Genomic DNA, 23,242 nt, shown 5'->3' on the forward strand with positions numbered 1-23,242 from the left:
CAACTCCTGAAGCACTAACTGTACAAAAGGTTACAGAGCAAATGAATACCAACTTAACGTGAGCATCAAAGAGATTTACAGAGTTCAAACAAGACACAAGCAGCACCTCATGACAGAGGCAAAGATTTTATGCAAAGAGCAGCCCTGGAGTTATGTATACTTGAAACACAAAAAATTAAACTGATTTTATTTCCCTGGAAGAAGAAACCTGCAACAAGCCTGAAGAAAAGTAGTAAATGAATCCTGCTGTGAGAAGCAAAATAGAGAAGCTTAAAAGAAGTGAAAATTGAATTCAGCTACAGACTTTCATGAACTGGCATCACAAAGCCAGAAAAATCTAACAACTAAAAAAAATTCTGAGAGCCAACAGCAGGAGCAGATAGATCAGAAATGAAAGCACATGATTTCCATGTAATGTCAGAACATATTAATTGAATTTTCCTGGGTTTTCATTGCTGGAAGCAAACTTAGGAGCACTAGAAAATAAGTATGTTCATAGTACAGGGAAAGAACTGAATACTGAGAAATAATATGTTCAGCCAAATACAAATATATGGCACTTGTTTGAAAACTGCAATACTGACAAAATTGCTAAAATGACACAAAAAAACCTTCTTCAAAACTATGAAAAACAAAAATGCCAAGCATTCCTGATTGTTACATCAAAATCCCTAAGCTATTATGGAAAAATACAAGTATAAAGAGAAGTATAAGTCTCGTTTACAGAACCCTGGTTTCACACAGGATTATTGTCCAAAAGTGCAAGTTAAAAAGTATTAAATCACATTTTAATTGCATTCTCTTTCCTACTATAGGGCTTCTTTAATTTTTAAAAATATTTTTACCAACAGTAAGTTTTTCAAAGGTGCCCAAGCGATGCATGCTCTTGAAACTAAGGCTCAAGTCATTTATGCCTGTTTGCATCCCAGGCCTTCCCTATTCCTTTACTATTTGTGTGTAATCTCTCCCCTGCTTAGACTGTGCTGTGCACTTTTCCTCCTGCCTGCAGGCTGGGCACATGTGGAGCATGTGTGTGTCTGTGCATATGTGATTTGTGGACACAGGTATGTAAATGGGAATACACAGACACACATCCACCCACACACGCAAATTCTCCACTTCTCAAAACAATTCCTTTGTATCTGAATTCCAAAGGTTTCTTAATGCAAACATGCAGACAATTTTTTGTTTGTATTTAATCTGCAGAAGACTTGTGTCAGCATCTCTTTTGAAACAGAGAAAATGTATCAAAGTCAACTTCACACACACACACACACACGCAGAGTTATCAAATATCAAAGCAATCACCCATTCCTTTCTGTTTGGCTTCTGCAAATACCAATAACTCTAAGTCAACTATACTACATAAAGTATATTGTATGTTCTGCACCACAGTAAAACCAGAAAATAGGCTCCAGATGTTTCCTCAATTCCTGCCAAAAACAAAATTTGAAAAAGTGCTGAAAACCAAACAAAGTTGGAAGCTCTGTTGTAGGAAAAAAAGGCACAAGGAATCTGTAGCTTTGTTAGGAGTAAATTTGTTCTGTCTTCACCTACTAGATAAGAAGGGTCAATCCTGAATAAGTGTAAACACAGCAACTGTGCAGAACAAAAATTCTCATTTCCTTTCTGTGTATTACTTCTTTAAAATTACATCTCAGACTTTCCACAGATTCGAGACAGAATATTTTCAACAACTTTCATTCATTTGCAATACTTGATTCCCCTGGGATTTAAACAGACTTAGCTTTTAGCTACACTAAAGTAATATTGAGAATGGGACTTGGCACCTAATTCTCCTAATTTGTAATTTTCTCATGTTAGCACCAAAACAAACTGATACTGCCTAAGTCCTGTGTTGTTGAAATGCAAAGTAAAGCAGGTTTGCTTAAACAATCCTTGAGAGCAGGAATGACTGTTGGCTTTGGACTGCATGGGCTGAAGAGTGTTTCGGGCCCATTGTTTCTCCTTTGAGTACCAAAACCAAGAACTGCAGCACAGCAGCTTACTAAAACCCCCAACACTGTCCAAACCAATCCTCTGTGCAGCGTCCTGAGGTGACACTCACCTGGCCCCATACATCCTGTACAGACCTCTAACCTGATCAAAACATAAGGGGGTAAGAAACATTTCTAGAGGCAACTAGAACCATCTTATTTATTTTACAATGAAAAATTTGCCTTCAGGATGTATCCATGTTTTCCCTCAGACTCAGGGAAAGTCTAGGCAAATAGTTTAGCCTTCATCTGTTGCCGTGATGGGGACAGCAGGAATACAAGTTCCAGTGCAAAGGGCTCCAAACTGCTTGTGTGAGCAGGTATTCTTGGAAAAAGAAGTGAACAAAGAAGGCTTGGATCCATCCTTATTTTCATACACTTTTTCCCTATATAAAACTTGCTACAGGATATTCTTTAACGAACTGCTTAATACCAACATATATTTTTAACTTAGGAGTAATGAACAAAATAATGGAGAATTTGAAACACATGACCTTCTGCCAGATCTGTTGTTCTTCAGAAGGATACACTACAGCCCTCAATCAGAGCCCACTCAGTCCTGTACTTTATCATACACAGTCTGTGGGACCAATGCAGTCATGAGAAAACACCCGTTTACGAAAGCACAGCTTAGACTGGACTGCAGTCAGGATACACGGAATTGTGAGGGGGAACACAAGGAGACATTTTACCTGCATAGCACTCTTTCCCAGCTTAACCACCTCAAACAAAGTGACAGGGTCCCCTTCTCCGTTCTGCTGCGGGTGGCCATTGGCTCTCCCACGAGTGGCTCCTCGAGCTCCAGCGTCGGCACGCCCCTTGTCCGCTGGAGACTTCCGGGGTTTCTTAGTGGCAGACTGGGCAAAGAAAACCAGCAGAGTGAAAGTTTATTATAGCTACATCTGAAATCACCCAGCGTTTCTTTAGAAATGATCCATAAACATGACATGGTTACACCCTCACACACAGTTATACCCACAAGGACCACGGGATGAGCCAGGCTGGAAGGCATCTCCAGCCTGACCTCCTGCTCAAAGCAGGCTCAGCTATGAAACTCAACCAGGCTGCTCAGGGCTTTATCCAGTCAGGTACATATAACTTTATTTATCAGTAGCTGTTGAGGGACTATTTAAAAGCCACTGCCATGCCAAGGTAAGTAGTGGTGAACTCTCAGTGCTGGAGTAGTGGCTTGTGTCAGTCCCCGTATGAGTCTTACACAACACAGACATTTAGAATAACTGGTGATCCTAACTAATGATCTAAGACAGAAAATTACTGAAAATACATTTGCCATATTAACATTCATTTTCTGTATTTTCATTTTCATGTAACTTTTATAAGAAACTCTGTACACAGTCAGCTCTTCAACACAAATCACCAAATTTGTACAGCCAGATTTAGTAAATCACCATAACAGCCTCTTGCTTCAAATTTTTATGAGTTAAAGCATTCTCCCTTTGAGTCTAAATTATTTAATGTAAATTTTCTCTAGGTTCTTCAAGGTTTTAATCAGGTGGTATAGACACCACCTGTAAAGGCTCACCTACTGAACAGTTTGCTCTGAATTTAGGTCACTTGTGAAACAGAAACAAAGAGAGTTCTGGGGCAAATAACATCAGATTTCTTACTTCCATATTCTATTATTTCTCCCTACTGTGAGGCAGACAAAAGCAAAATCTGCTGTTTTCCACAGAACAATGAAGCTATTTTGAGGAATTATGTTAAAGAAAACAACACACAAGCAAATCAAAGACTACATTTAGGACAGTATCCCCATGGCACCGTTTACTTGAGTACCCTGTCAGCTGAGTTTCTGCTAAAGCTTTCAGTAAAGAACACGAAGTCAACCTTTTCGGTTGCATACTCCAGTGCAGACACTTTGAGAACTTTACTGCAGAGGTAAGGGATCTAATTTCTAGCAGAGAGCTGGTAGAAGACAGCCCTGCAGTCCAGCTTTCCCCGTGCTTTAAGAGGGATCACTGCCTTAAAAGGGGTGGGGCCAGAGGGCCAAAGCAAAGGGCAAGGTAGAGTGCAACTGCCTCTTGCAAATATTCATTTAAGGACTTGCATAGAAATGCAAGCTGGAAAGCTTAAAATAAAGGTACAATCTCTGTGAAGTTTTTTGGATAACATTTGCACTTAGGATCAAAAGAGTATCTCCCTCAATGAATTTTTAAATATGTGCAAAGCTGCCTGTAACAGCAAGAATATTATCAACATATGAAATGTTTAAGTTCTACTGAGTTCAAAATAGACACATAATCACTATTTATTAAAATGGGAAAGAACTAGAAGTAAATTGACTCTTTTGAGCTATATAATCCATGCACTTATTCCATCTGGGAGACAGTAAGCACTTCACCTAGCTGCAAGGACTGCTAAATGAAAGCTTGAATGCAAACTGATGCCCTCCACAGAAGCTAATGCAAGCCCCCTCTACACTCAGTTTTTCTCAACATGTAATTGAAAAGGAAACGCTGCGAGGATGAAGGGAAAGGAAGTAAGAGATGGATGTGAAATGCACATATCCAAAGCTACCTTGTTAATGAAAGCAATGAGAAAAGCCATCTGTTTGAGTACCTGAGTATAAGGACTACGAACACAGGCTCAAAATGTGTAATCACTAGGCATATAAATGCCTATTTCAAATTCCCTTTGTCAGGTATCCTGGGAAAAGGGAGGTGCTTTGACCAAGGCTCCTAGTTTGAATTGGAAGGGTGAGATCATCACTGAGCCCTCAGAAGGGGTACAGAAATAACTGACAGATGTACTTCTGACAAATTACTGGACAAAGCCAGATTCTTCAAAGCCAGGTTCTTCTTTTCAATATCCTGGCCCTGAATTAACACCAGATATATTACTGAGTCTACTCAAATAAAATTTCTCTCTGGTGTACATTTTCTTTTGACAATGAGAACATCTCTCAGAGTGGAGAAAACAAGTCTTGCATCTAACAAAAGCCATTCTGTATCCAAGCTGGGGGTAGCCAAATCCAGATGCGGGATCTGTATTGAATCCTGCCTCTAGAGACAAAACAAGTAGACAAGATGCTCCACTCAAAACTGAAAATAATCCAAAATGTGAACTTTCTGAGCTAGGCAAGGATTAACATTGTCTTCAGGTGGAAAGGCACTAGCAAAAGGGCAACCACCCCTCAGCACTTCCACCCAGCAGGCATCTGGCAGGAAGCCCAAGCTCAGTCTCACTCCAGAGTGTGAATATGAAAGCAAGCCACATCTAGGTCCTCCAGCAGCTCTCTGGTGCACTGAAGTTTTGCAAGCACAAGGCACGTGGCATTCCCTCAGTTGTTAACACACAACATTACAATGCAGCTGCAAACATTATTTGCACACAATATCTCCGAATCTACAGCAAGAAACTCTGCAGGCCATGTTGACAGGTTTGAGATTCATACAGGTTCCTGCCTCTGAGCACAAAGTTCAGTAGGAAATCCTACTTCAAAAAGACCAAAGAGACCCATCAGCCAACTGGAATAATCCCCCCAGGGGTTCCTCAACACTGGACGCTTCCGATTCAGCTGGACAGGGTGCTAGGGCATCTTTTCTAGATCGTGCTTTTGCCAGACAAGGCTGAACAAAATGATCTGTGGGGTCCCTTCCAACCTGGTATTCTATGATTCCATCCCAGGATGGAGACATCCTCCACCACCACTGGAGCAAGTGAAGGAAAAGGAAGGACTGGGACATCCACAGAAACACAGAGAAGACTCATTCATGATACAGAGTATCGGTGCCATATCTCAAAAGGCAGGGTGCTCTTGGAAATGGAGTTGCAAAAAGCCACAAATCTAAAAATTACATTTGGAATTGAGGATGCCAGACACAGGTAACTGTGCATCCCAGAAAGGAGATGCATGCACTCACAGGAAAGGGTGATCCTTCTGCAAAACACAAAAAGCCCCATTCTCTTACACCGTGACAAGCTTCCACACAGAAACAGCCCTGCTGAGGATGAGTGTGGCCCCAGTAAACCTGTCAGACTATCACTGACAGCTGTAAAATGAGATGTTTCGTAAGATCAGAGTGCATTTGTAGCAGGTCTGATCCTGTGGATCCACCAAATGCTCATCACAGGAAAGCACAGGAAACACAGAAACTCTGAATCCTAACAGGAGCAACAATTGTGATTATTGCACACCACTGTACAGCTTTCAGCCAGAAAGTTCCCCCCCTGAAGTGGGTGAATTAGGACTCCCAAAGGGAGGGATAAAGCAGCATGACAAGATAAGAATGCTTGAGGCTTTTTAATCACACACCAAAAAGGTGCTGCTTGGAGCTGAGAGGCTGCAGCAGTTGCATTTATGATTTCACTCTGAAACCCAGGACAGCTGGGCTGGTGTGGTGTCAAAATGGACTGAGGTGCCAAATGAAAACAGAAATTACTGATGATTTTTCCAATCTGTGATAACAAAAGCTGAGGGTTTATATACACCAGCATTAGGAAATTCAGAAGTTCCAGAACATGCCACAGAAGCAACAACCAAAAATGGCCATATTGATGGTCACATACCTTACCTGTTGCTTTAAGGCTTAAATGAATGCAAACAGGAAACAAAATACTCACCTTGACTGCAATTAAACTAAAAATTATGACAATTCAGGATTTGGTAACGAATTAGCTACACAATACTTTTCCTTTCATGTCTTTAAAATTACCGTGAAGAAAATAAAAGTGACCCACATTAGTAAAATCAAGTAATACAGTGAAAATTAATTCACACACTACCAAAAAAAAAGTGAAAGTGGCTCGACATTTTCCATTAACATTCCCCAAGTTGATGGGATGCAGTTCACAAAGAAATAAAGGCAGTAGAAGGCCTAAAGTCAGTAACTCTGCCTAACACACCACCTGGAAACAATGACCTGTATGCGCATTCACACCATGAGGCATTTAGAGAAATAAATACCCCATTTCCCAGGGAAGGTGGAAGAAGCTTTTTAACCTCCACTTGAGTAAGACTGAAGGACTTGCCTCTCCAAGGCACCAGCCCCTCAAGAGGCCTTGTGTTCTAAGTTCATGTTAAGTGGAAGAATGGTAATGCCTGAGGTCTTTCTGAATTAATCCCGATCAAAAAAAGACTATGACGCGTTTCATACCATCATCGTGTTTATCTGAGAAGGTTCTTGGATTCCAACAGTCCTTTGGACTGTATTGGTCATAGAAACAAACAAGGTGCTCTCTGTGAAAAGTCTCATCCTGCAAATAAAGACAGGTGCAGGTCCCCTAACAGCCAGTGCATCCAGAGCTGCTTCAGCTGCAGCACTCGTGCTTTAGGACACAAAATGCAGAGGCAGTGCTGGGGAGTGGTGGTGCTACTTTTCACCCTTATTTAAAAATCTATCCAGAGCTCTAAAAGTCATCTTAAAGAATCAAGAGAGTATGCTATAAATGCTTGAATGATTTCAATTCTTCTACCTGAGGCAATTCCTACCAAAAAAAGATTATTTCCACAGAAACATGAAGAATAGACTAGATTGCCAAAAATACAAGAACCACACCATCAAAAGCTTAAAAGGAAAACTTCTAATGCTACAGGTGACAGGACAGAAAAGTCTTCACAAAGATGCTATAGATGCACTGCATTTCTACTGAACTGCAGACTTCCCTCAGTTTTAAGGGACAGACCTAAACCATCAGGCAGGCAAGCTGAAACAGGACACTGATGTAAATCACACCAACCACAAACCTCCACTGCTATGAAAAGAAATTCTTCTAAGAGGATTCCTCCCTGTTATTAATCAGGACACGTATGACTTGGAACTGGAAGCAAAACTCAATCCCCTGCTGTATCTAACATCTATACTGCAAGATTAAATAAGGCCAGGAATCTGCTGCAAGGTTAAAATTTCCCATATGAATGCATTGTGGTCTGTCTCCTCCATACCAGAAACTACAAAAGGAGCTGAAAGCAAAATTGTACAGGCTTTTCTGGGGACAAAAGCATCAGAAGTCCCTTGTTTCCTCTTGCTTTAAGTGGAGAAAGACACACTGTGGCTCTGAGTATGGGATGAGAGAGAAACCAGCAGAGATCTCCAAATTGCCACCTCTGGAACAGACAAACTGATGTTTCTCCCTGTCCTCTGAATTACAGATGAAATCTGTCTGCTCCTACTTTGAATCGGAAATACAGCCAGGGATCTCTCTCACTGCCTCAACCTCCAGCAGCTGAGGTTTAAGCCAAGCTATTCTGAGCTCCTGGGAAGGTGAGGCCAGGTAGTTTAAAATAAAGCATGCCAACAATGCTGACCAGAGTGTTGATCCAAAAGAGGAGACAAAAAAGGATAGATAAATAAGTGACCTGAGCCTGAGCTCACTGGTGTGAAAGCTACATTGCAGCATAAACCCTTGGGCTTTCAAATCCCCTACATAGAACAGGAGAGCACATCCATTCCCATGTACTTCAATAATGCAGCAGACACAGAGGGCATTTTGGCCAGTGTTACTCAGGAACTTCAAGAAGAGGACTGTTAGAAGTCACTCCTTAAAGAGACACCCCAGACTCATTAAATGCATACCCAGATGGTGTCCTCACATACAGTATCACAAACACCTGCACCACAATATCCCACTGGCTGGACAGCCTCAGCTCTTGGCCAGTCACTCCAAGGGCATCTGCTCTACAAGACTCAGTGTTTAGAAGGGTGCAAGGCCAATGGCCAGCCCCAGCCACTAGAGCAGGATATGGCACAGCCCCTGCTAAACTCACAGCAAGGGCCAGGGAATTCAGGACAATCAGGTTCGATTCTGAGAGCTATTCTGCAAGACCAATGCACTTAATCTCTTTGCAAATTGACTGTCTAGCCTACTCAGTCATGTACTCATTAGAATAGTGTACAGAGGTGAAGGGGCTACTTGAAAAGCAGTGGTTTAGAATGGAATGACTTGGATTGAAAGGAAATCTTAAAGATCAGCTAGTTCCAAGTTTTTTAGAAAGTGAAGGTACCCCCAAAACATTATGGTTCTCTATGAACTGAAGAGGTATTTGCTACAAAAGGCAGTTTTTCAAATGAGCATCATCTTCTTACAAAGGTCTCAAATCTGCAGAGAATGTCTTTCTTTGGAAAACAATCTGGAAAATCCTCTTGTAGTAGCGTGTCTTTCTGATAAAAGGTCAAGTCCATTCTGTGACACTCAGCAGAAAACTGTTTAAAATACATACATATGGAGTATATTCTATGCACCTCTGTAATAGGACCATGCAGCACCAAGTAAAGTCCCTTTCCAAAAGAGGTCAATGTGTTTATGGCAGATGTGCCACACTGTAGCTGTGATGGCCTAAGGACATCAGCAAATCAGCATTTGCAGGAAGAGATCAAATCTTATTAGACCACAATATTCTAGTTAGAAAAAAATCCCAGGCACAAAAACCAGAAAAGCCTTTGGGCTACCATTCTTCAGGTCTGTAACAGAAATGAAAATCATCTAAGCTAAATCTCAGTTGAGAAAAACATCTTTGAACTTAACTAAATCTTTTAATCTGTTTCACATCTGACAGTAAAGGTAGGTGGGACCTGTGAAGGAAACAAAAACTGTAGTAATGAAGAGTTGGGGGGGAAATGTCAGAGCTGTACCTCCTGTAAGAACCAGGCAATTCACCTGAGGGAAGTGGCTGGGTTAGCAACATGGTTTGCTAAAGCAATACAGTTACCAAGTCCCTGGCTTATCACATCAAATAATGCTGTAAATTCAATTGCCTGGATTAGCCTTTCCAAAGTGTTTGCATTTCTCCTCTAGGATATTAGACATTGAGTGGCTTTTTGCTTTGGGGGCTTTTTTTTTTTTTTTTTTTTTTGTAGAAGAACCAAGGGAGAAATTTATCATGAAGTAAAATGGAACAGGCACCTGAGAGAGGCTGTGCAGTCTCCAGCCTTAGTGGTTTTCAAAACCAAACTGGAAAAGCCACGAGCAATGTGGTCTGATTCCAAAGTTGACCCCACTCTGACTGGGAGGTTGCAATGACACCTCCTGAGCCCCATTCCATAAACAACCATATTGTTTTTCCTCTCTGAAACTCTTCCAGTCCTAATATATGCTTTCTTAAGATTTTGGGATGGAGGTCAAAAGGGAAAGAAAAAGTAGAACTGAGCAAATTCTTCCAAATTTTGACAAACTACAGTTTTAAAAAGGACACTGTATTTGTTTCATTCTCTATTTTCTTCCTCTGAGATTTAAGACTGGACTTGGGGTTTTTGACTCCTCTTAAGCATTAAGATGAAGCTTCCATGGAATCCCCCCTGATAACCCTAAGGTCTTGCTCCTTAGCAGCAGCAGCAGTCAGCTCACAGCCCATCATTTTGTGAATGAAGCAATGGCTGCTTCCTCTGCATGTTCATCCCTTGACAATCACACACACCTAGTGAGCTTGGAGTTGTTCTAAGCAAAATGAGCAATTCCTCCCATGGAAACCTGACAGCGGGACCAGCAGAGTGCTTCAGCAAATGTTCCCATAGGAGCTACTAATAAATTGAAGCAGAGGGATGAGAAATGCTTCTTGTAACACTCACCTTTCCCTTCCAGTGAGTGTGTGCTGGGTACAAAGTACCCTAGTGTTGCTAAAACTTGAATTCCTATACTGTGACAACATTCTGGGTTAGCAATCAGGTTGCACAAGCCTGCTTTTTTTTATTAGAGCCACAAAACCCCATAGATTTACTAATGAAATATTTGTAAGATAATGTTTCATTTTATCCTTTGCTTACAAGCTATGTAAACAGATAAGCTGTTCTCTTTAAACACTTCCTTAAGGCTTGCCTGAAGAGGCTCCACGTTCATGAGCAAATCCATTTATTTGATGAAGAATATATGCATCATAGAAAAGTGTTCAAAAACTTTCAAAAAGGAAGACAATGTGCCCAGAAAAGACCAGGATTTAAAATGCTGGCACCCTGAGTAAGTCCAGAAACTGTGATGCAAATTCAAAACCAACACTAAAGAGGAATTTGCTTCAGCTTGGCCAGCATGCCTGAGAGGAACACGTTCATTCTTACAGCCTCACCAGCCCATGGTTAAGGAGATAAGCCTCAGGATCAAAGACCTCAGGGTTAAAAAAAATCATCTCAATCTACTAGTGCTATATATATAGATAGATAGACATAAATATATAGGTACATGGCACATTCATATTGTGAGTTTATTCATAGAGCAACACTAAGAGGTGAATCAAACTCATTGATAACAATCACACAGAAATTCCCACCAAGTCTTACTCCACATTGTGTACTTCAAGTGACACAGCCAAGAGAACTAAAATGATTATCTTCAAGAACCAAGATGAAGGACAACATGACACACAGAACTTTCCCTTTATTTTCCAATAAATTGGCTATTTTATAAAATAAGTGAAAATAAAAGAGAAAGCTTCCTTAATACCCTGTGTAGAAGAGAACTGTTTCTGTATGCTCCTACTGATAGGCCAGCAGAGACAAGGACAACAATATCACCTGCTGCAGCTGCAGCTCCCAGTCTGTAAGCAGAATGCAGTGTATGTCAATCACATGAATTTTTAATTGTGTTAATAGATTTTTCTCAGGCATCTAGTAAATATCATGCTGCAATTCTTCCATTCACAGGAGAAGAGTATCAGTAATAAAGGATGGCTCATATGTCATTTGTCACTTAAAGTCCATTACAACTTTCAAGAAGACAGTGGTTGTACTTACTGAGGTTATTCTCATATCTGGAAGAATGTTGTAATGACAATAATAACAAAACTGTATTGTTCATGAAAGCAGCTAGCAAAAAAATATTAACAGCTATTGTGAGAACATTTTAATGTCCTTTTTTTAAACACTCCAAACATTGTTTGCACATCAATCTGATAAATATTTCATACTGCAAGTCTTCATAAAGTCTGACGCAGGACTCATTAAAAGCCTATTTATGTGACCACAAGATGATCAGATGAAAAAGAGTCCGCAGTCAATTTTAAATAGATGCATAACAAAACAAAAATAAATTACACATACTGGAGGCCTGCCGGGACGGCCCCTTTTTCTTTTTCCTTTGACTTCTGCTTCTTCAAGCTCACTGCCAGCATCTGAATGTGCAGTAGTTTCGTTGGTAGAATCCCTAGGGGGGAAAAACACTAGATAAATTCAAATGATTTGAAATCAACAAGTAATCTCTAACTGACTGATTAAATACTTAGTCCTGAGCCAGAAAACAGATAAACAACAAAAAAAGTCAGCATTAAAAGGCTTTCCTCATTTATTCTGCAAACCAAGGAATCGAACACTGGCCCTGGCAAAAGGCCTTACCTTTTCATCAGCTGCAATGTCATTTTATTGACTGGAAGTTCTTTAAATTAACAGCTTCATTTGAAGCCACGTTACACTTCAAAACTGGCTATATTAACCAGTACATGCTCAATTCATCCATCCCACAATGTATTCACTACTAAGAACTTCCTTTTACTCTCTGTAGCTGCTTCTGAGCTGCTCTCAAGGCCCCAAGAGCAATGTGGAGTCCAATCCAGCTGGCTCATCATTAGCACAGTTACACAAGGTTCCACACAGCTCACACCATGCTCTCAGTCACACCCCAAGACAAGCAGCTTGGGCAGCTATTAATAAAGAGGATTCATGCTGACTGTGAGGCCCAAACCCAAAAACACCCTTTGATCTGAAGACATTTATAATTTTTGCAGTTAGAAAAATATTTTCACTTGTACAATGGAAAACCCTTGACACTGCTCAACTCCTGTTAGCAGAGAAGCCCAAACAATAATTTCACACTTGTTGCCATTTCAGATTGAAGACCATGATAAGAAAAAAAAATTCTCCCAATGCTCACCACCCCTCCCAGCCAGAGGCACAGGTACTTCTCTGCCTTCCAAAAAGACATACCTGCTTGAAGAAACTCAGATTGTAATTGATCTGTTGAAGCATTAGATCTTGCCCAAGAGCAGCTCACATACAAAACCATACCTGTTACTGATGGGCTTTGTTTTTACTGTGCAAGACCACCAGTGCAACAGATCTCTACAAATTTTCATTTACAACTAATAGTGTCCTAGATTACTCAGGGATGGGTGTAGTTGTAATCATAGACTTCTTTAAATCCAAAATCATTTCCTTGAAGTGAAAGGATTTCAGTTGCTGTACAACTTGTGCAAAGGCAAGGTGAAAACCAGACCTATTCCATATTTTACAGAGCCTCAAACATAAAAGGCAGCATTAGTGATCTGCTCTAGAGAAACTGAGAAGCTCCAGCAAGCCAAGATCTACACAAATCTTCCACATTGTCTGGGGGTTATTTTGTATTTTGCTCTATAGATCCAGATATTATTCACAAATTTGTTGTACCACCAAGAAAGCTATTTAATAATGCAGAAAGATATCCTTGTATCAGAACTGGGAATGTTCTCATACTCCTCTTTACTGAAATTACTGTATTGCTTAGGTCTGCTCTCACTCAAATAATTCTGCAGAACTATGATGCATTTCTAATAGTAAGACACTGTTTTCCAACCTTTTCCAATTTGCAAGCACAGAAACACTAAGGGGTCCACAGAACCCTTTACAAAAGCCAGAATGCAGAAGAACGTATATTAAACTCTTTTTCTGAAAGTACCTTCAGCAGATTATCTCTAAATACTCTACACACCCCAGAATATCAGGCACCCTAGATGAAAAACAACCATTCAACTGCATTTGAGTTCACAAATTACATGCTTGCAACGCAGTACCTCTACAAAATACTGAAAATGCAGCTTTGTTGTGATACAATTAAAAAGTAGCTTTTTCACTTAATAAACTATGAAATGTGAAAAACTTAGTATCAAGCTACGAATTTGGAAAAACACCCAAAAATATAAAAAGCCTAAAATCAACTAAAAGATACCCCACATGGAGTTCCAAATTGTTTGATAAAATAGGGCCACACCAGAGAAAAGCAATGCAGTAAATACAGCTGAAAACATGTTTATGCAGATGGATGTATCTAGCCTTTACTCAAAGACTTCATCACACTGCAAGTCAATTTGACAAAAATGTACATTGCCTCACAAAGGCAATTTTAATAGATTTTGAATACAGAAGTAAAGAACCCCATAAAAATATCTGCTGCCTTCTGTTGCTGGAGAGAAATTAAAACCACTCTCTATTGCTCTCTCCAAAAAAACCCCAAAGCTTTTCTCTCTGATCTGCTCAGATCCCCACTGGAAAAGTTTCAGGCATGGTGTGTCTGTCTAAACAATACCCCCATTCCTGGGGAAATGCTGTGCTTTGCTAGCTTATAAACTTGCACCCCAAGGATCATCAGGATAAAAATTTCTCTCTATTAAAAACAGATTCAGCAATCCTCCTAGGCAAACAGCTCAAATCCTTCCCTTGAAACACCAGAGCTATATAAATAAATTAAACTCTACTACTATTTCACATGCATCTATTCCACAGAGAATTCTGTTTTCCTATACAGCCTCAGTCCAGTCTAGCAAAACCTCCAGATAAATTTGTCTGTTTAGTTCTGGAAATTTCAAATGTTTCCAAACACTGCATATGGAAGGAACAATTAAGTTAATAACCACCTTCTATTCTTTGCCTTACGTAGACTGTTGTCTTAAACCTGATTCTCTTCATATTCTTCTGGTAAAACTTCTCCAATTTGCTGGAAGCCTCTTTGGCTGTTTCCCTTTTTGGGAAAAGCTCAATAAATGAGTACTAAGGGTGAGATTCATCTAATCTAAATTTGAGACATATGCAATGCAGAACAGAAAATCTTAATGTACAAGATACCTCACACTAAGGTCAGTGTCCAAAACTGGTCAGTCAGTTTAAGTCTTATAAATTTTGTTTTCTCTCCATTGCTGGTAAGGTGATCATGACAAGCAGCTCAAATATAAATGTTTCAAACTAAACAAGATGAACCTCGCCCTAATAACATGTGAGGAAGAAAGGAAACTTCTTTCCAGCAAAGAATATCTATAAGGAGCAAAGGGAAAACGTCAAAAACTGGGTTCCCTTCAATCCTCACATTATTTGGAATAGAGAGACAGGATCAAGGACAACCTCCAGTCCCTAGCTGGTTTCATATTAAAATAAACATCATTTCAAGCAGCAAGGAATTCTGTTTGAATCAAGCAACTCCTGCACAAAAACGCCCTTCCAGTGTGGCCATGAGCCCTTTCAGTTTGGGGGGTAGTGCCTCTTGCTTGTCCCAGCCTCGCAGTTGCTCTGGCTACACAGACCTGCCCTTTTTCCTCTTCTTTCTGAGCTCAGAGGAGCAGTACAGCATCTCCTAACTGCCTGCAGCTCTGGCACGTTGTAGCACTCACTGAGAGAAGCAGCTGGCCAGCATCCATCTCCCTCATTCCCTACACGTCTCGCAGAACTGCTAAGAAGTAATTTATCTAGTGGCAGTTATTCACATCTTAATAGACCAGAATTATCCTATCCTCATTCCATGTGTGTGTGACTAGGCACCTGAGGGGGAAACTTTGGCTTAGTCATAATTCATCTTTCCTGAAGCTGTTGGGAGGGAAGATAATCTGGGCCTAAGGAAACCTGCTTCATCTAAGGAGAGGTGGCACTGCCTAAAGCTAAACCTTTTCCCTCTTAAGACTCCTTTGACATGACAGGGACATGAGAGAATTGGACAGAGGTGGGGGGGACCTCCAAGAGTGGGGTGAGCAGAGCAAAGGAGACAAGTGATAACCCCTTTTTAGGGCTCAGGTTTTCTCTGCTTTGCCTTCTGGTTTCTGTGGTAACTAAAGCATCCTAGAAAAGTGGCAGTAACTGCAGGATTCCTTCTAAAAACTCCAGATATTATTCCAGAGTTATAATTACTAATCCTTGAAACTATCCATGCTAATGAAGAATTAACAGATTACTGGACAGCCCTTTACCACATCATGCTTCTGAAAAACATGTTTCCACTAACACAGTAAATTTCACATTTCTGTAAAGGAACTAAAACAAATTTACCTTTCTTCTACTATTCCACAATGCCCTAGCTATAGAGTTTATACACCATGCCCCTTTAAAAACATACCACAGCAAAAACCTGTGTTTATGTATCAGGTTTTGTAAAAAAGGAAACCAAAACACTTCTATAATCTTTAATCGCTGTTGCTGAGGGGCTCGACATTCTGGCGGAGATAAATTCAGTAATTGCTATCACCAGATTCAGCCTTGTGAAAAAAGCATTCATGAAGAAAAATGGCTAAATGCACAGGCTCATGAATCATGGATGAATCAGTTCTCATGGTTGATCTTCAAAAATCTAAAGAGCAAACATGAGTCATGTCACTGAGAGAAGACTCACAGCTGTCCATCACGCAGGTCAAACACACCAGATGTTTTCTCCAAACATCTGAAACACCAGTGAGTGAAATCCTGTCTTCATTGTGTTCTGAAGCCACTTCTAGGAATCTAGAAAGGTTAAAGATTCTCCTTTCATGTTTCCTTAACAAAGAAGAATTGGGGAGGGAATACATGACATGGTCCTAAGCAATATATTAACATATCAAATTGGCTTTAGGATTGTTTGTTTAAAGAGGGTAGCCAGAAAGATTAGAAAACATTACAAAAAAGAAGTAGAAATTAAGCACAGGAATGGGAGATTATAATAATCCTTCAAATAATTCATTTAAGAGCTAGGAAGGAAACCTTGGCTTTCTGTGTGGAACTGGACTGTGTCTTCCCAAATCTGTAAATGTGTGAAGCTAGTACCCCCTACCCCAAAAATTGCTTCAGGTCTCCTCACCCTTAGCCAGCACTGTTCCTGATGAAGCCTGGCTGAGACTTTCTGAATTAGAATTTGTCACTTTCTTTGATACTTCATCCACACTAGCCAATGTTCTGAGCCCTCAGGAGAGTCCCAAAACCTTTATGTGCAAATCATGCTGAGTCCTTTGTGAAATGAAAAACCTCCTCTTGCTCATAAGCAATCAAAACTACAATGTATTGTTGAGGATGACATCTCACCAACACTTCACAGAGTAGCATTAAATGATTCCAAATGCTATCAGAAAGAACAACATTCATGGGTTTTTTCGCTCTTTGATTTGCTTAATATTGGTGGCTCTGATTAATAAGAATAAGAATATGCCGGTATATTTAATGTCCCTCAGGTTTTTCAGCTGGTGTGTAGCATTACCAAATCCATTAATATGTACTTTTTAACCTTAAACTCCCTGATATTCCATTCACTTCTTAGTCCATCTGGGTTCTTGAGGCAGGAATGGGAATACCCCTTCCTACCATTGCCATCACAGAATCTCCTAGCTTTTTCATCTTGGCATATTTCACAAACATCCCCTCACTTCGTGAATGTGGCAAATCCAGGAAATATGAACCAGTAAAATGTTCTTCCACAACTAATCCCTAAGTTAACAAGAACCCCCTCAGGCTGACACTCCCCCTCAGTGCTGCCCATCAAGGTCATCCACAGCTTTAGCCTGTACTCACCCACAACTAAGTTTTTTTAAAGAGGTTTTAAAAATACAAGAGAAAACTGTAATGCGAAGCATGTTATTATTAAGGTCAGACAAATTTCTTTTCAATTGTCCAACCATTCTGTTTCTTAAATAACAGGACTTGAAATCTTAGCTTAGAACTCCACTCAACCCTGATAAACTGAGGCTCCTTCACACCCTGAGGTAAAAAATATAAATTAGAAAACATTCCAAGCAAAAATAAATTAACATTAGATAGTTACCAAATGTACCTGGTGCAGGTGCCTGGCACTGGCAGCAGGGTGGTCACAGAGGGGGCTCTGGGAGGGGATGGTGGGGCGCTTTTGGAGGGGGTTTTGTGAGAGGAGCCCATGCTGGAGTGGGCTGGGCTGGGCACCCATGCTGGGGGCATGAGGGGATGGGGTGGGACGAAAGGTTGAAGGTGAACTGAGGTAAGGGCAGGGGTAGAAGGAACACCTGGTGGGTTTTGTCTTTGTTTCTCACCATCATCCAAATCTTTTTTCATTAGCAGTAAATTAATTTTCTCCAAGCCAAGCCCATTTGGTCTGTTGTTATTTCTCTTGTCATTAACTCACCGCATGAGCTTCTTCACTTTGTGTTCTCTCCCTGCCCTGTGAAGAGGGGAGCAGGTTCCTGTCTCTAAAATTCCTTCTTAACTCTACTTGATTTACTCTCCAGCTCCTCCTACTACAGACTTCCACTCTGTTCTTCCCAGTAGCTCACTTTATCCAAGCAAACTCATGTTCCCATGAGCATTAGCCACTCCTATTTCCTAGCAGGACCAAAACATATCCATGCCACTTGCTGTCTTCAACTGCAGTAGGCAAAGGCTTTTTGCACAATAAATTCAGCTCATTGTAAGAAAGTACACAACTGGAATACACAATATGGTGTGAGACAGTACACAACTGGAATACACAATATGGTCAATTATGACCAAAACCAATCCATGCTGCTGAAATCTCCCTCAAGCATTAAAGACATTTTCACGGCAAAGTTAAATCTCTATACATAGAAAGAAATATTTTTTAGATTAAGTGTTTTGCAGCTTTTTTTACACAGTTTCTCAGCATATGAAAACACAGGAGGCCTGGAACAGTCACACTAACATACACTTCTCTCAAGCTTGTGCTTTATCCTCACAATCACCTCTCTGTTTACTTCAACCTTTATAAAAGTGAAGATTTCAAATGTAGAGAGAAGCATATACTCACTGTAGTACTGGCAAATCTGAAGTAATCATTTTTGCAGCACTCTTGAAAGTAAGAGCTACATAGAACTTCTTCTCAAAGTTATTATAAGACAACTACTTGGAAACCTCTTTCATGAAATGAATGTCAAAGTCCAGTCTGTAAGAGAGAGAAAAAAACTGTTAGATGTGACTCCAAAATAGTAATACATTGAATAAAATATGCTGTCAACAATAAAGGTCAATTCTGAAGTAGCATCACTACTAAACCACAAGAAATTTAGAATGGATGACCCTGAAACAGCTTCATCATATTCTTGCATTCAGATTTTACATTTCTGTTTAGCTGACTTTGTGCAATTAAATAAAAATTAAAAAATAAATGTTCTGCATTACTTCCCATATTTGTTTACCACCATACATGTGTGTTCAAATGGCACTACACCTATTCAACCAGACCCTCTGGCTCACAGCTTTGTGTGACTGAATTTCACAGAATAATCAGAAGCTGTGCAAGTGTCTAATTGCAGCAGAAGGTATTTTAACTTGATGAAACTGAAGTTGTAAGTTTTAATAATAAAGTAGACTGCATCTGTAGTGTCACTACATCCACTAGTAACATTTCTCTACCCAAAAGACTAACGAGGGAGTTAACTAATGGCAGCAGATGTGACTTTACCATTAAATAATGGCACAGTGTGAAAGATTCAATAATCTTCACTGGAATAAAACACAGAACTGCCATCCTATTCTTCCAGAAAATGCAAGTTCTGGAGAAACTAAACAGATTTGTTCCAGTCTCCCCTTTTACAGGTCCTGGGGTATTATGAAGAGCTGCATGGAGCACTGCAGTTCAGCAAGGGCAATGAATATCAAGGACTTAACTGTGTGTTTTTAAAACATGGGATATGTTCAAACTCTTTTATTTAAATACTTAATTTCCTCTTGATGGGCATTTTTTTCCTGTGCTCTAGTACCTTTGCACAAGGCAAGAAGAAAATCCAGCCAGGAAGAGGTAATGTGACCTGCATCAAATGGAGAATCTAAATGAAACTGTATCCTTCTAAACAAAACAGTACAGCATATAAAGTATAATTTCCACCCTCGTACACATACATCAGTGTTTATTTACCAAACTGTACACAATGAACAGACTTTTTTGCCTCTTCATATTACAGTTCCAGTTAGACTGACAGTTGCATACAACTAGTTCTTCCAGTACTTACTACTTTGGGCTACCAACAATTTTACTTACAGTGTAAGTCATGAAATTTACATTTTTTATACCATATAATTAGCAAGCCACTTTGTTGCAAAACACATGTCAACAAACAAAACGTTTGTTTGGAGCTAAAAGCATCACTCTAGCATTACTGGTTTAAAGGGGCCAATACACCAGGCTGGTGTAAAAGCTCTCCAGTTTCACTATGAGACAGAAGTTAGTCTGAGCTCTCCTTGAACAAAAATGTCATATATGCTGTTTGTGCTATTTCCATAAGCATTTCTTCATTAGAGACACTGCTCATGACTGTGTTTCAAAGGATGTGATTGCTCCTAACAGGGCTCCAGTTGACAGTGTAAAACAACCACTTCAGACACTGGTAAGAATTTATCATACACAGCATGAGACTGAATTAAGTTCTGAGTTGACTTCCTATATGAAAAAATAAAGGTAATGTCCAGATCTCTGAAATGGAGAAGTTCACTACAACTGGAACAAGACTGAAGAAAGAAGTATTTTTTTGTACCCACACAAGCAGACACATATGGATGCTAAAAAAGCTGGCAGAGAAATTTTTCCAGTTTTTACAGCCTCTTGTGAAAGTCTCCTTTCTCACACAAACTAGCTGGGGAAACAGTTTGCTGTTTTGTAAACTATACTACAGGTGCAAGCTGTTTGTGTCTTGTTTTTTACACTGGGAAAAATATTTTGGAAATGGGTGTTATACCGTTCAGCCAATCACTCTGGGAGGTGGATAGTCAAGCACCCAATGATGTTATACCACTCTTGTGAACAAAGCTATATAAACAAGTCTGTAATTAATTAAATAATCCCATTTTATCCTGCACTTGGATTCTGTGTGGTTCCTCACGCCATCCCTGTGGACAACAGCCACACACACACACACACACACGTGTGCTTTTGCTAGCTGGACCTCAAAGGAAACCTATCCATCTTAGATCTTCAGATTATCTACTTCCAGCAGGATTCGTGGCAATCTTACTTTTCAGAAAAGCTTCCTAAAGTAGTTCAAGAAAATTTATGTGTGCTCCGTGTGAGGTACCTTCCACAGACATTTAAGGCATCCTGCACAACTGCTATGTGGGATTTCTTTTTTTAATTTTCCTTTTTAACCTAATCACCATTCCCAACTGTTGGCTCTGCATGCCCAGATGTAGCAATCAGCAGCATTCAACTGCTCTAGGAAAGTGCTCTCACACACAAGGAAAAGGATACTTGCTCAGAGATAGCTTATTTGAAAAGCAAAACCCTGATTTAGAAGTATGGAGTGAAGGGTATCAAGAGCCAGAAGCAGAAGAGAGGACAAGGCAGCTGAACCCACAGTGCTAAGGGCAGACAACCTGACACCAGGGAACTGCAAAGGCCTGGGGTGTTTTCTCCTTGTCCTTAGCTAAACAGGAAACTGCAAAACAGGGCTGCAAAAACCCACCCCTCTGTGGTAAGGTTCAGACTGGACCATCAGAAGACAACAAAGTTGCCCTTCTACACTCTTGTATTAATAAAGCCAGTGTGTGACAAAATACAAGAATGGTTTGACAACTGGAAAATTCATTGATCCTTATGGACTATACAAATATGAACCTTTGTGGTTTTCTGGTTTTAATAGAAGAAAATATCTGTGTCTGAAAGATGATGGTCTCGTAACCAGGAAAATCAAACTCTCCCTCTTTCTCTCCTTCAGCCTGAGAATAAAGTCATTGATAAAAAAATCCTGAAAGCTTGAGACACATAACCATTTTATCACCTGTCCTGGAGAACAGGGGGAGACGTACTTCATACTTTGGCATTTGGGGATATTTTAACTATAATAAACACAACACAGTCCTTTAACATGCAGTCAACTGCTTCTCTTCTAGTTTAGAAAAAAAGTCTGATGTTTTCATTCAATCCCAATTATAATGATCTTTGTACCCTTGCAGCTTTTTGAACCCACACCTCTATATTTTAAGACTACATAAATTTATGCTGGTCCGGTTAAAACTACCTATAGAGGAATATAAAGCAGACAGTAGAAGACACCATTTAGTTCAAACATCCAATGGTAAACAAGTAAATGTTTCCCTTTTTGCCTGTTCTGCAAGCATGCACAATAATCAGGGCAGACATAATGACCATTATATAAAACTGCCTCTATAAAAAATGTATTTTCTAGTAGACTGTTTGGTTTATTATAGTTTTTCTTCAATAAGTATCTCATAATGAGCTCAGTTTTAGAAAGGCTCTAGGATTTTACAACAATGAATCCAATACACACATTCCATCAATATTTCCTGTCGTTTTTACTAACGCACAAAGCTACCCACATTTTTTGCAGTCTTTAGGTTGTTTGCCTCTCTGGTGCTGAAGTAATCGACCCATTTTAGCCAAAACCCAAACAAATTAAAAGACTGACAACACCCTGATGGAGTCCTTCCAAGCAACTCTCTGACACCAACAAAACTAAATCAAGCTCAATTAACTCTATTATGGACTAGGTACCTACACTTTATAAAGTTGAACCCAAAACTTAAATAACAAAGAAAACCAACTACTAAATCTAGCAGTTACTACATTATCAATTCCATTGCCTAAAAGATACCCAAAACAAAAGGTAACAGGCATTAGACAGACTTCTAATACAGCATCCTTTCCTTGTTGACCAAGGCACCTTATCCCATCCAAGTGCAAAATATATTCAAACAACGGCTCACACAAATGAAGCAAAGTCTTCTACAATTAACTGGTAATGCCTTTACCCCCTTCCTTCATTTCCCATTTCTAAGGACTCTGCTCTCTCCCTCGGTGCTCCCTGCTGGAGTACCTGATGGTGTGTCATGCCCCGGCACAGCACCAGAAAACAAGACACAGAAAACTCTAGTTTTTCATAGTTCAGAGACAAGACTTGTCCCCTCAATATTCTTGCCCAAAACCCACATCGGACCGCTAGGAAAAGGCATCAGCATCAGCACAAACAACAATCCTGCACTGCACACCCAGGCAGAGCTTCCATCAAGAGGGTGAGAGAGAAGAGAGGATCAGATGCAGGCAGATCAATTCTAGCCTTCACTGCTTTATCCGCGGCCTTGGGCACACCACAGAAGCCCTTCCTGCCCAGCTACCCATCTGCAAAGTGAAAATAGTATCTAGAAACTTCAAATGTGAATTCTAAATCCTGCAGAAATAGAAAAACAATCATCGGGAACTAACCTGGTAACAAATTTACCAAATGCCGTGATGCGTTCTGCATCACTGAGGAGTTTTTGTTTGCTCTCAATTAAATATATCTATAAGCATAAGCTTTATTTCTGGTACAGGTTTGGAACTTGAACCAAATTACTCATGTTGACCCTACAGCCACTTGATAGAAAGCCAAATTAGATCACCACTCCCAGCTCTGA

The 23,242-nt window shown here is 40.0% G+C and overlaps 1 protein-coding gene across 8 annotated transcripts in view; it reads right to left on the minus strand.

The window, feature by feature from the left end:
- STAG1 (stromal antigen 1) overlaps window positions 1-23,242 on the minus strand; it is a 174,141-nt gene that overhangs the window by 115,659 nt on the left and 35,240 nt on the right. For 4 of the 8 annotated variants that reach the window (XM_039556958.1, XM_019292879.3, XM_019292878.3 and 1 more), the window contains exons 2-4: window positions 18,648-18,782; window positions 11,984-12,086; window positions 2,690-2,869 (exon numbers count right to left, since the gene is read on the minus strand). In XM_039556958.1, the coding sequence (XP_039412892.1) occupies window positions 2,690-2,869; window positions 11,984-12,086; window positions 18,648-18,676 (312 nt within the window). In that variant the 5' untranslated portion in view covers window positions 18,677-18,782. Of the gene's footprint in view, window positions 1-2,689; window positions 2,870-11,983; window positions 12,087-18,647; window positions 18,783-19,599; window positions 21,878-23,242 lie in introns of those variants that run through there. The other 4 variants (XM_019292877.3, XM_019292876.3, XM_010411133.4 and 1 more) reach the window with 3 other exon arrangements.

Source organism: Corvus cornix, chromosome 9 (genome assembly GCF_000738735.6).
Source record: "Corvus cornix cornix isolate S_Up_H32 chromosome 9, ASM73873v5, whole genome shotgun sequence".
Classification (NCBI taxonomy): domain Eukaryota; kingdom Metazoa; phylum Chordata; class Aves; order Passeriformes; family Corvidae; genus Corvus; species Corvus cornix.